Raw genomic sequence first — 13,105 nt, 5'->3', positions numbered from 1 at the left:
GTTCATGGCCACCCATCTGGATCGATTTGAAGAAGTGAACTGAAGAAGAGCTCTTGAGAGCTCATTCCCTGCCGCACAAGTTGCTAGTCTTGAAGGTGCTCCCAGACTCTTGCCCTTTTCTCCCGCTACAGACAGTAACGTAGCTCCCCATCTTGATCAAAATCTTCCTGGGCTTGCCTTGCACCAAAAGTGACGGACCTGTGAGACTCGGGGCGGCCAGAGCTGCTCACGAACGCTCCTCTCTCCTCCCGCACTTTCAGGCCGCACCATCATCCTGTCCACCCACTACATGGACGAGGCGGACTTGGTCAGCGACCGCATCGCCATCATCTCCCAGGGCCGGCTCTGCTGTTGCGGCTCCTCCCTCTTCCTCAAGACGAAGCTGGGCACGGGCTACTACCTGACCCTGGTGAAGCAAGAGGCCCGCAAGGCTCGCAAGAAGGTGAGTGCCGCCAGTGGCCTCATGTCCACCCGTAAAAAGGTAACTGGGCTGTAACGCACAAAGCTTAGGATCTGAGCAGCCTCTGCATTGTGTGAGAATGTTGAGGCTTCACCAGAGATAGGCAGAGAAAGGTGGAGGGGATCGTAGACCTCCCCGACTGCCTTTCTTGGTCTCCTGGTTCTCTCTGCTTCTATGCTTTAGCAAGGAGCTGTCTATCAAGGTGGGGCAGGGGTCCCCAGCCTGGTGCCCAGGGGCACCCACCAGCACCTTTCCTGGGGTCTGCTAAGTGTTTTGGGAAAGCGGGCAAGGTCAGGTGGAGCTTTTGCTCAGCAAGGCTTCTGATTGGTCATTGGATATCTAATTGGCTGTGCAGATTTTTAAAAAGACCTCATTTGGGCATCAGCTGTCACCATAGCACAAGGACCTCTGCTATGTGATTGAAGGCAAATTGCAGCTGCCATTTTATGGCTGCACCCACCACCAGGGCCCCAGCGTCCCAGAAAGCACTGCTGCCTACCGCCCCCCCCCCCAGTCTCCCGTTGCGGTAGCAATGGGGGGAAGACAGCAGTGATTCAGGGCAGGGAGGGAGGGGAAGGAGGCGACAAGAAGCAGTGGCAATGGGTGGAAGACAGCAGCAATTCAGGGCGGGGAGGGAGGAGAAGGAGGCAGGAAGAAGTGGTGGCAACAGGGGGAAGACAGTGGTGATTCAGGGTGGGGAGGGAGGGGAAGGAGGCAGGAAGGAGTGCGGCAACGGGGAAGACAGCAGCAATTCGGTGTGGGGAGGGAGGGGAAGGAGGCAGGAAGGCAGGAAGAAGTGGTGGCAACGGGAAAGACAGCGGTGATTCAGGGCGGGGAGGGAGGGGAAGGAGGCGACGAGAAGCAGTGGCAATGGGTGGAAGACAGCAGCAATTCAGGGCGGGGAGGGAGGGGAAGGAGGCAGGAAGAAGCGGCGGCAACAAGGGGAAGTCAGCAGCAATTCGGTGTGGGGAGGGAGGGGAAGGAGGCAGGAAGAAGCGGCAGCAACAGGGGGAAGACAGCGGTGATTCAGGGCGGGGAGGTAGGGGAAGGAGGCAGGAAGAAGTGGTGGCAACGGGGAAGACAATAGCAATTCAGGGCGGGGAGGGAGAGGAAGGAGTCAGGAAGAAGCGGCGGCAACAGGGGGGAGACAGCAGCGATTCGGGGAAGGGGAAGGAATTTTTAAAAACAAAAATGTGGGGGCACCTAATTTGTTGCCCTAAGCAAATGCCTAGTTTGCCTAGTGCAAGAGTCGGCCCTGCCCACCCCCTGTGTCAGAATTCCAAAGGTGTCTGGAGGCTCAGAAAGCTTGGGGACTTCCGGGGTAGGGGGAGCAGGGAAGTTTAGCTGCTGAAAGGGGAAGATATATAAGCCAAACTAGATTGGGGGGAGGAAGGTGGCTTGGAAGGGGGAGGGAAAGCCTTATATTGAGTGACCCAGTTTGGTGCAAAGATCAGAAGGGGCTTGAGATTAGTTCGTTGCCTCTACGAAGCACCATATTTCCTGGCATAAACCTTGGGTACTTGGACTGTCTAACAGTCTTTTTCAACAGTGCCATCTCTGCACGACGCCCAGCTTTTTTTTTTTTTTTAATAGCTGCCCTTTTATTTTGGGATAATCTGCTCGAGGCTGGGTGGTGTGCTCCCTCTTTTCTGGCTTTTTTGAGGTCTGGTTATTCCAGAGAGGGTTTTTTTGTTAAGTCTTAGTGCTGGACCATTAAGTATTTTGCTCAGTCTGAGTTGAGCTATCATTGGGAGGTTTTTGGATGCTGTTGCGATCTTTGACTTACATTTTTTTAAACTTTTATTTTATTAAACTAAAACATACACGCACAAAGATATATAACAAGTTCAGACAAATATTTAAATTCCCCTTCCCCCCCCCAGACAAAAACCTATAATAACACATCTATACCATTATCCTAGGATCAGATTCAGGCAGGCGAAAGTTCAAATAGTAGATACAATATGATCTACATAAAGCTGCAAAATAAACTCCCTACGTAGGGAATACATACTGACGTGTTCAAAAGAGGCTCATCTTATAGAATGAATGGAATGCACAGGGTGAACTGACTTTTCAGGAAAGGAGGGTTGTGCAAATGTCTGGAGTGTGCAGCTTCAGTTTTTAAAGCTGTGTTTTCAAAGGCTGCTCCGAGCTCTTTGGGAAGGGCAGAATAAAAATGTTTTAAAATGAAATGAAAATGGGAAAACAGAAAGAGAGCACTCTGGTTGAAGCCTCCTGGGAATGTTTGTTCAGGCTGTGCCCTTTTCTCTGTAGGATGGTGACAGTTCGGAGAGGAGCCGTGATACAGGTCAGGGGAGCAAAGAGAACAGCAAATCCAGCGCCTGTGGTGAGCAGATCTTGCAAAGGCTGGAATAGGCCTGGAAGGAGAAGGAAGGCTTGAAATTCAGGATGATTAGGACGGGGGTGTCAAACATGTGATACATCGGCCGAATCAGGCCCCCAGTGGTCTCCTATCAGACCCCCAAGCAACTGGCTGTCATCTCCTTCCTTCTCCCTATATTTCGCTACCTTCTGCATAACAGTTTGCTTTGCCAGGTTTGCTGAATTACACAAGAGCTACAGAGCAAAGCCTGTTTTCTCCATTGGCTGAGGCTCCTGCGTTGGGGAGGAAGGGGGGGGGAGTCAGAGCTTGCTTTGCCAGGCTCTCTCAATTGCACAGCAGAGCTACTGAATCTCCCCCCCTCCCCAGTCCCCTGGGGAAGGAAGGGAAGAGCCAGAGCTTCCTTTGCCCAGTTCCCTGGATCCCATGGGAGAAATACAAAGAAACCATCTTTAAAACCAATGAGTGCTAACATTTTAAACATGTTTTAAGTTTAAAAAAAATAGATTTGTTTTTATCTGTGTTCTTTATAAAAATTTCTATCTCTGCTACCTAATCTTAAATAGGTACACACATGGCCCAGCCCGACATGGCTGGGCCCAACTCGACATGGTCCGTCCCAGCAAGGTCTCATTTATGTCAGATCCGGCCCTCATAACAAATGAGTTTGACACCCTAGGAGCACCTTCCTTATGACAAAAGGCTGAAGAGTCTGGGAGTTTCCTGTTTAGAAAAGAGACCACCAAGGGGGGACGTGGTAGAAGTTCATAAATTTATATACGGGGTGGGGAGAGTTGAGGAAGAGACCTTTTTCTCCCTCTCCTCAAATGCTAGAACTCGAGCGCATGCAATGGAGCTGATGGGCTGCAGATTCAGGACGGACAAAAGGAAACGCTGCTTTACACAGAGAGGTTGGTTTCACACAAGAGATTTGGCCTGACCTAGCCCCGCCTCCCATTCGGATTAAATGGGCAGGGTCACACGAGCACATCGGCCCTCTGAGCTGCACCCGTTCTCATCCAATCTCGAGACGCCTCCTATCCAGATTAAAAAGCCACCTGTTTCTTCCCAGTAGTTTCCTCCTGAATCGCATTTAGGTCGCTTATTCGCTGTCTGTCTGAATGCCTGGGGGCAACTCATAAGCGGAAGAGCGGCGTGATCATGCCAAGCTGTTTCCAGCGCTGCCGGGTTTTGCTTTCCCTTAACCCAGGGGTCCTCAAACTTTTTAAATAGGGGGCCAGTTCACCGTCCCTCAGACTGTTGGAGGGCCGGACTGCCGTTACTGTACAAGGCCGCGGGCCGTCAGTTCTCCGTCTTCTGCATCTCTCAACCTTCCCCACACCACACATCCCGGCCTGGGAACTCACCTCACTTCGGTATCACCTCACACTCTGTCTCCGCCGCCTCAGCCCAGTGCTGGAAGTGTGCGTTGCTAACGCGAGTTCAGGTTGAACGTCACTTCCGGTCTGATTTTGCCATAACCCGGCGGGCCGCATAAACGTCCTCAGCGGGCCGCATCTGGCCCGCGGGCCGTAGTTTGAGGACCCCTGCCTTAACCCCTCTCCGAGAAGCACTTGTATGCTTCCCTGTTTGAGTGCACACACTGAAGAACTTAAAACAAACAAAAAAACAACAGCCCTTTCCACAGCAGTCCATGGCTGAGGCGCACTAGCAGTGTGAATGGGCAAACATGCACAGCTGCCGGGATCCTGCTGTTTCAAAGACAGCTGTCTGATAGCAAGGAAATGGACCAAACTCAAGCGGGTTTTTTGCATTGGACGGTGGCTCAGTGGTAGAGCATCTGCCTGGGAAGCAGAAGGTCCCAGGTTCAATCCCCGGCATCTCCAAAAAAGGGTCCAGGCAAATAGGTGTGAAAAACCTCTGCTTGAGACCCTGGAGAGCCGCTGCCAGTCTGAGAAGACAATACTGACTTTGATGGACCAAAGGTCTGATTCAGTATAAGGCAGCTTCGTATGTTCATTGTTTTGATGCAATATGGAATAATTCACAGTGTGAACCCACCCAAAGTGATTAAAATGTGGGATTCGCTGCCAGGGGACATAGTGTTGGGCCACAGGAATAAACAACTCCAAGAGGGGATGAGGTAGGCCGTTTTCCCACTTACCTTACCCCGGAGCGACGTCCCTCTTCACCGCGCTGCGTCTGCGCGGATTTCGCACAAACTGCTGCGCAGCACCAGGAAGAGCCGCGTAGTCCCGGGGCTTTTGCGTCGCAAATGTAAACCGCCAAAAAAGCAGTTTACATTTGCGACGCAAAAGCCCCGGGACTACGCAGCTCTTCCTGGTGCTGCGCAGCAGTTCGTGCAAAATCCGCGCAGACGCAGCGCGGTGAAGAGGGACGTCGCTCCGGGGTAAGGTAAGTGGGAAAACATGGAGGAGAATGGAGTAGATTCAAGGAACAGATTCATGGAGGGGATCAATGGCTACTACCCATGGTGGCTGAGAGGAACTTCCACATGCAGAGGCTCCAATCCTCTGAATCCCAGACTGCTCCGTCTGTGGTTGCTTATATATGTGTCAAGCATCAATATTTCTCAATAATCAAGCTTTTGTTCTTTAATCAAAAGTTGCTTTATTGTAAAAACTTCATAGGACAAGGACAAACTCCTTGGAAGTAATGACGTACACAGCATTGAATAGTAACTTATAGGAGAACTTCAAAAGGGTGGGTTACAGATAACTTCAAAAGAATAACATAAAGATGCAAATTGAGTTGCGGGTTCAAAGGCTACTCGCTAGTATCTCTTTTATGGCTAAGGAATGTCAGCTAATAAAAACATCTCCCTTTCTCACACATTCTCTGAGAACTGATAAGACCTGGCTGTGTGAATCTGGGGGAGAGGCACTCTACACTGTTAATACAAGGTTACTCTAAACATCCTGGGTCCAGATGGATTTATTATGCACCCTTTGGTTAGAAGAGGAAAGGGGGGGGGGGAAGGCAAGGGTGATGTTCTGCTTTGTATCTGGCCTGTCTGCTGAATACATATAGAAATAGCATGCTTGACAATATGATTGCCAGCTTGGGGTTGGGAAATTCTTAGAAATGGGGGTGGGGGGAGACTTAGGAGGGCAGGGTTTGAAGAGGGAAGATTCCTCAAGGTTGATTCGATACTATAGCGTCTACCCTCCAGGGGAACTGATCTCTATAGTCTGGAGATCAGTTGTAATTCTGGGAGAGTTCCAGACATCACTGAAGGCTGGCAGCCCTATGCTGTAAAGATGAAGGTGGACCTTTGGTCTGATCCTGCCAGGCTCACCTGATGTTAAGCCAGACCCTCAGACTTTCTCTCTCAGAACAGTTTACTTTGCCCAGGAGTGACACCTGCAGAGAAAGGTCATTCCTGAAATCCTTAATGTAACCTGGAAATGCCTGGGGTAGAAATGTTCCACATAAAGAGCAGGAATTCTGCTGCTCTTCCACAGTCACTGCTCCCCACACAGTCTCTTGCAAAGTGTGACCAAGGCTGCTAGCTCAGGATGGCAGGCTAGAATTGGGGAGACTCAGGTTCAAATCCCCCGTCTGCTATAGGAACTCTCTGGACGACCTTGGGCCGGTCTCACATTCTCTCAGCCTGATTTCCCCCACAGTTTTGAAGCTGAAAGGGAGGAGAGAAGAACCAATCCGGAAGCCACCTGGGCTCTCCTTTCTGGAGCGCAGCAGTGTTGTATATATACTTTAAATAAATAAATCAAGAAAGGCAAGAGAAACTTAATGTGATGCAGAGACTAACAATTTTTGGGAGACAAGCTTTCAAGAGTCAAGGGTCTTGAAGGCTCCTACCCACCAAAAAATCTTGTTGGACTCTGCTACTGCATTAAAATCTATTGCTGTTCTATGGCAGAGCAACACGGTGGCCCTCTGACTATCTGAATGCCACATACACCTAGCTATTTTAATTGCAATTAGCCACAGTGGATGGCTGAATGGAAGGAGGGCTCAGTGAACGTGCCTCCATGTCCTGAGGCAGTCTACCTTTGAATATCAAATGTTGGAGACAGACAGGGAGAAGGTTTGTCAGCTTCCCAGAGGAGTCTGGCTGGCTGCTTTTGGAAATGGGATGCTCAGTCTGGTCTTCTCAACGACTCCCCACTCAGAGTGTGCATGTGATTGCCCTCTGTCCCACTCCTTTCACTCATCTTCTGCTCTCCTTTCTGGCTTGGAATCAGATGTGCCACGGCTCACAACTCTGATCCAGGAAATGGTCCCGGGCTCACGGCTGGTGGAGGATGTCGGCCAGGAGGTCGTCTACGTCTTGCCATACAGCGGTGCCAAAGAGGGTGCATTTGGGAACCTGTTTAAGGAACTGGACAGCTGCCTGGGTGAACTCGGCATATCCGGCTATGGCATCTCAGACACCAGCTTGGAGGAGGTACCCTTTGAGAGATCTCTCTCTCTAGTTTGGTGGAGAGAGATCTCTCTCTCCAGAGAGCCAGTTTGGTGTAGTGGTTAAGTGCACAGACTCTTATCTGGGAGAACCGGGTTTGATTCCCCACTCCTTCACTTGCAGCTGCTGGAATGGCCTTGGGTCAGCCATGGCTCTCGTAAGAGTTGTCCTTGAAAGCGCAGCTTCTGGGAGAGCTCTCAGCCCCACCCACCTCACAGAATGTCTGTTGTAGGGGGAGAAGATATAGGAGATTGTAAGCCACTCTGAGTCTCTGATAGAGAGAGAAGGGCGAGGTATAAATCTGCAGTCTTCTTCTGTTGTTGTCTTTTGCCAGACAGTGAGAACTTTTTTGTTCTTTTTTGCATACCTCCTATAACTTTCACTGGCCTCCTCCCTGAACTTTGGTATTATGTCTGTTTACATGTCTTTACTGAATTGCTTTTATTGAGCTATTGTTTTGGTGGATTATTATATTATTTTCTTAAATTATTGTTTATATGCATTATCAGGGGTCATTTTGTAGGGAAAATAGGTGGTGGAGCTCATCCAGGGATTGTAATGCAGCTGCACCTACTATTCAATGAACAAGGAGGTGGAACTCTCAGGAGGAGGAGGAGGAACTCTCAGAAAGGTTCTGGAGCTGCGCTCCTGTGAGCTCTCACTGAATCTGAGGCCTGTGCATTATTATGGTAGTTCTTTTGTTGTTATTTCTTAAAACGTTTAGTGTTTACTTAGTCTGTGACTGTAAATAAACTGACTGACCGGTGTTTAGTGTCATTTTCTCATCCAGGGTCCACAAGTTGGCAAACATTTAAAAAATTACATTTGATCGATTAAAAAATACAGTTAAAATAATAAAATAATTCAGTTAAAAACACATCAACAACACAGAAGGAACTCCAGTCACTATTACCGTATTTTTCGGTCCATTAGATGCTCCGGACCATTAGACGCAGGTGCTTGGCTGGGAGACAAGTGGCGAGATCACTCCCTCCGCCCCCACCGCAAACCCAGCACTTCACAGGGAGCGATCTCGCCGCTTGTCTCCCAGCCAGGCACGCAGGCGCGGGGGAAGCACGCCGCCCCCTCCACAGCCGGCGCTTGCGAAGTGCTGGGTTTGCGGAGGGGGTGGATGCTTCCTCTGTGCCTGTCTGCCTGGCTTCAGCTGATGCTTACAGCAAGCGCCAGGATCGCTCCCTCTGCCCTCCGATCCCAGCGCTTGCTTTAAGCATCAGCTGAAGCCAGGCAGACAGGCACTGAGGAAGCACCCGCCCCCTCCACAAACCCAGTGCTTCGCGAGCGCCGGCTGTGGAGGGGGCGGTGTGCTTTCTCCGTGCCTGCCTGCCTGGCTTCAGCTCTGATGCTTAAAGCAAGCGCTGGGATCGGAGGTCGGAGGGAGTGATCCTGGAGCTTGCTGTAAGCGTCAGAGCTGGAGCCAGGCAGGCAGGCGCGGGGGAAGCACCGGGATCAGAGGCGGAGGCAGCGGATCACCCCCCCCCCCGCCCCGGAGGAAGGTACGTACCTTCGCTCCATAAGACGCACACACTTTCCCCCCCACTTTTTTTTTGGGGGGGAAGTGCATCTTATGGTGCGAAAAATACGGTATTTTAATTTTTTCTAAATGTTCAGATGTTATAATGTTTGCCCCCTCAGGGACCCTGTTTGAGTGGAAAGGTGGCAGGGAACTGTTTGAAATAAGTTAGAAAGAAAAGACGTTGCTGCAGCAGCAGCAGTTCATAAGTTCAGGTTTGTTGCCCGTGTGAGAGAAACTGTTGTCCATCCAGGCCCTCAAATCCTTGCCGTATTTATTCTAAATAGAAAAAGTGGGATATCAATATTCTAAATAAATATTTTGAAAGTGGAACAAGGTGTTCAGGGAATGAATGGATGATGCAGTCGATGACTCCCAGTTTTCTGCCAAAACTACAACTCTCCCAGCTCCCCCTCACCCCGGTCATGCTTGGGAAAGCAGCGATATGGGAGAGTTGCAGGCGAAATGGTTGAGGACCCGTTCCACCCCCACCCCTTGCCCTAATGCTTTTCTGCTGTGGAATTCACTGCCAGAGGATGTAATGATGGCTACAGGAATAAACAGCTTTAAAAGGGGATTAGATACATTAATGGAGGATAAGTGCGGCAGTGATGCTCTGTATTCTTTGTGCTGGGGGAGGCACAGTGGGGGGGGGGGGGCTTCTAGTGTCAATGAAGGAACTCCTGATGGCACCTGGGGGGTTTTTTTTGCCACTATGTGACACAGAGAGTTGGACTGGATAGGCCGTTGGCCTGATCCAACATGGCTTCTCTTATGTTCTTAAGTATCAATGGCTATTAGGTATGGCTGCTGAAGGGAACCTCCACATTCAGAGGCGCACATCAGGGGAAGGCCTCGGCCTCTATGCCCTGCTGTTGGACCTCCAGAGGAACAGGCTGGCCACTGTGTGAGATAGAATGCTGGACCACATGGACCAGTGGTCTGATCCAGCAGGGCTCTTCTGATGTTCTTATGAAGGCCTCAGCCTCTATGCCCTGTTGTTGGCACTTCCAGTGGAACTGGTTGGCCCCTGTGTGAGACGGGATGCTGGACTAGATGGACCACTGGTCTCATCCAGCAGGGCTCTTCTGATGTTCTTATGAGGGCCTCAGCCTCTCTGCCCTGTTGTTGGCACTTCCAGTGGAACTGGTTGGCCCCTGTGTGAGACAGGATACTGGACTAGACAGACCAGTGGTCTGCTCCAGCCAGGCTCTTCTGATGTTCTTATGAAGGCCTCAGCCTCTCTGCCGTGTTGTCGGCCAACCAGAGGAACTGGTTGGCCCCTGTGTGAGACAGGATGCTGGACTAGACAGACCAGTGGTCTGATCCAGCCAGGCTCTTCTGATGTTCTTATGAAGGCCTCAGCCTCTCTGCCCTGTTGTCGGCCATCCAGAGGAACTGATTGGCCTCTGTGTGAGACAGGATACTGGACTAGACAGACCAATGGTCTGATCCAGCCAGGCTCTTCTGATGTTCTTATGAAGGCCTCAGCCTCTGCCCTGTTGTTGGCCATCCAAAGGAATTGATTGGCCATTTTGTGAGACAAGATGCTGGACTAGATGAACCAGGCTTGTAGCTAGACATTTTTGGGGGGTGGAGGAGCACTGGGAATAGAGATGGGGACTGTGGACCCCATAATCAGCATCACAAATTGACATCACGTCACAAAAATAAAAAATACAAATCTTGGCTTGCGCAGGGGCAACGTGTGCCCCTTTGCGACTGGGCAGGTGGCAGGCTGGTCTTGCCTGCTGCTCAGCTCATCGAGCGAGGGAGGGAGCAAAGGAGTGCCACCTTGGTCTGGGCAGGTCCAGGCACCCGCCTCTTCCTCCTCTGGTAGCTCCTCCTGCTGTGGTGCCAGGCCAGGCGGCGGTGGTGGTACCCCACCCTGTCCTGCTTGGCAGTGCAGGGCATCAGAGGAGCCAGCATGGGGTGACTGGGGCAAGTTTGGGAGGTGCTGGCCATGTGAGAGGTGCTGCTAGGGCCCTCCGTGTGGCTGCGTGTGCCCCTGAGCACCACCACACACATTTCCTGGCCTCCTCTATAGCCAGGTAGGTCGCTGATGGAAGGGAAGGCTACCCCAATGTGCTCGCCTGGCCACTGTGCGATGAAGGGAGCAAGGAAGTGCCGTCTTGGTCCAGCCAGCTGGCAGGAGCAAGTTGGGGGTGGGAACTGGTGGGGCCGGGGTCCTGGCCTCAGTGTTTCAGTGGAGGGGTCAAGACCTTGTGGGCCCCACTGTAGTTACAGGCCTGGATGGACCCCTGGTCTGATCCAGCAGGGCTCTTCTGATGTTCTGAATGACTGCCCCTGGCTGGTACAAAAGCAAAACTTTTTTTTGTAGCAGGAACTCCTTTGCATATTAGGCCACACACCCCTGAGGTAGCCAATCTCCAATAGCTTACAGGGCTCTTCGTACAGGGCATACTGTAAGCTCCAGGAGGATTGGCTACATCAGGGGTGTGTGGCCTAATATGCAAAGGAGTTCCTGCTACAAATAAAGCCCTGTGTAACAAAAGCATCAATAGCTGGATTGTACAAGCCCTAACAAAGGCTTTCAAAGGCCGGTCATGGCTGACCGTGTGTCCCCGTCGGCTGGGGTGGGGGTTACCAGAGTCTAGTGAAAGATCACTTATGATCTTCTTCGTGGTCTCTGTGCAGTCCCACATATGGGTTTATCCGCTAGGATCGGGCCCACCTCAGAGAATTCAAAGCAATCCTTAAGCGTTAATTTTGGCGCGCCTTTCCCCTCGTCCCGGGGAGGAGGCATTGTCTACGCATGCCTAGACGAGGGGGAGGTGCCCAACCCGCTCAGTTTCTTCTTTACCGCCGTCCGGAAAACACCTACCTCGCTGATCTCCCCGCTTTCACTGCAGTCCCTCGGATTTCTCACCTCCTTCCTCGTCTCTTCCGTCCTTCGCTCCTCTTCAATCTCCAACTGGTATCGTTATAAAAAAAAAAGTCTTTCTCTATCTCTCGTCTTTTCGTCCTCTCCCCCCCCCTCTCTCTGGGCGGATGGAAGGGAAGGAAAAAATAACCTTCAAGAGGTGCATTCGCTGTGCCGCGAAAATCCCGTCTACTGACGGACATTCACTCTGCCTTTTTTGCCTCGGCGAGGCACACTGCACAGATTCCTGCGTGCATTGCAGCCAGTTCAGCAAACAGGCAAAGAAAAACCATGGTGCAAGACTCAAAAGCCATTTGCTAGAGTCATCCCTGTGCCCAGTAATGTCGCACGCATTGGGTTCGCAGACCTCTCCATCCTCCCTGACTCAAAAGGGAATGTCTTAACCGGCGGCTTCCGTGGCGCAGGTTCCCAGTAAGCCTAAGTCCGGGAAACACCTAAAGAAGTCTGACGAATCCAAGAAGCGGCACTGTACCGAGTCGACCTCGAGAGACCCCTCGCATCGGAAGTCTCCTAAAAAGTCTAAGACTAGCCATAAGCTTCCGGACCTGAACTCGACGACTCGACCTCCTACTCCTCACCCGACTACGGCCGTTACAACCTCGATTCAAACTACTCTGGCTTCGAAATCGACCTTGACTCCTGCCATTACACCACTTGAAATCGTCCGCATCAGTTCTAGATCGCCTTCGGTGCACGAGTCCCTTCCTGATCAGATTCTAAGTACTGAGTCTCCAGGTTCGACGAAGAGCCAGCGCCTCAATATCTTAGACACACACTCCTTTCGAGAAGTCTCGACCCTTCGGCAGACAATAACGGCTCCTTCACTGACCAGAGCACCATCGACTCCAAGAGAGCCCCCTCTGCGCCTTCGAGAGAAAAGATCCAGAAGCGGTCACAGAGACTGCTACTACTACTACACTCCTTCGAGGTCAAGGTCACCGTCTCCTCGTAGGTACCGAAGATACCGCAGATCATCCTCTCCCGGCTTCTACAGACGTCGCGCCCGTGAGCACTCTCGGTCCCGTGAAGACTCTCGACACCGAGAAATGGCCTACTACCGAGATCGTTCTCGTGAAGACATTCGTTCACGCTATAGAGACGCCTCTCCACGTCGAGAGCATTCTTACCATGATGACCGTCCCCAGTACCGTGAACATGCTAATCTTTATGACACACAACCGAAACCACTGTCACCAGCTGCTTCTACTGCTGTCGAACCCGCTGAACCGCGCATACAACACCCACGGCCAGAACAAACCATTAAGACTCCATACGTTGATACCCTTGAGGACTCGGAGGCAGAACAATCTATATCATCCCACTCCTCAGCATCAGGGCTTCACTCTCCAGCATCAGACATTGCTAAACCATCTGACTTCTCTCCATCTGAGGGACCTAAGTCTTACCTAGACTTACTATCTAATATGGCGAACTCCCTCAATGTGAAGCTTACAACC

At 51.3% G+C, this 13,105-nt stretch overlaps 1 protein-coding gene across 1 annotated transcript in view; it reads left to right on the top strand.

The window, feature by feature from the left end:
- Positions 1-13,105, top strand: part of LOC132567469 (phospholipid-transporting ATPase ABCA1-like) — a 202,319-nt gene that overhangs the window by 86,137 nt on the left and 103,077 nt on the right. Inside the window, exons 21-23 of the mRNA XM_060233145.1 lie at positions 261-421; positions 2,756-2,810; positions 6,923-7,197. Coding sequence (XP_060089128.1) covers positions 261-421; positions 2,756-2,810; positions 6,923-7,197 — 491 coding nt within the window. The remainder of the gene's footprint in view (positions 1-260; positions 422-2,755; positions 2,811-6,922; positions 7,198-13,105) is intronic.

Source organism: Heteronotia binoei, chromosome 2 (assembly GCF_032191835.1).
Source record: "Heteronotia binoei isolate CCM8104 ecotype False Entrance Well chromosome 2, APGP_CSIRO_Hbin_v1, whole genome shotgun sequence".
Classification (NCBI taxonomy): domain Eukaryota; kingdom Metazoa; phylum Chordata; class Lepidosauria; order Squamata; family Gekkonidae; genus Heteronotia; species Heteronotia binoei.
This window is presented reverse-complemented; position numbering and strand designations above follow the sequence as displayed.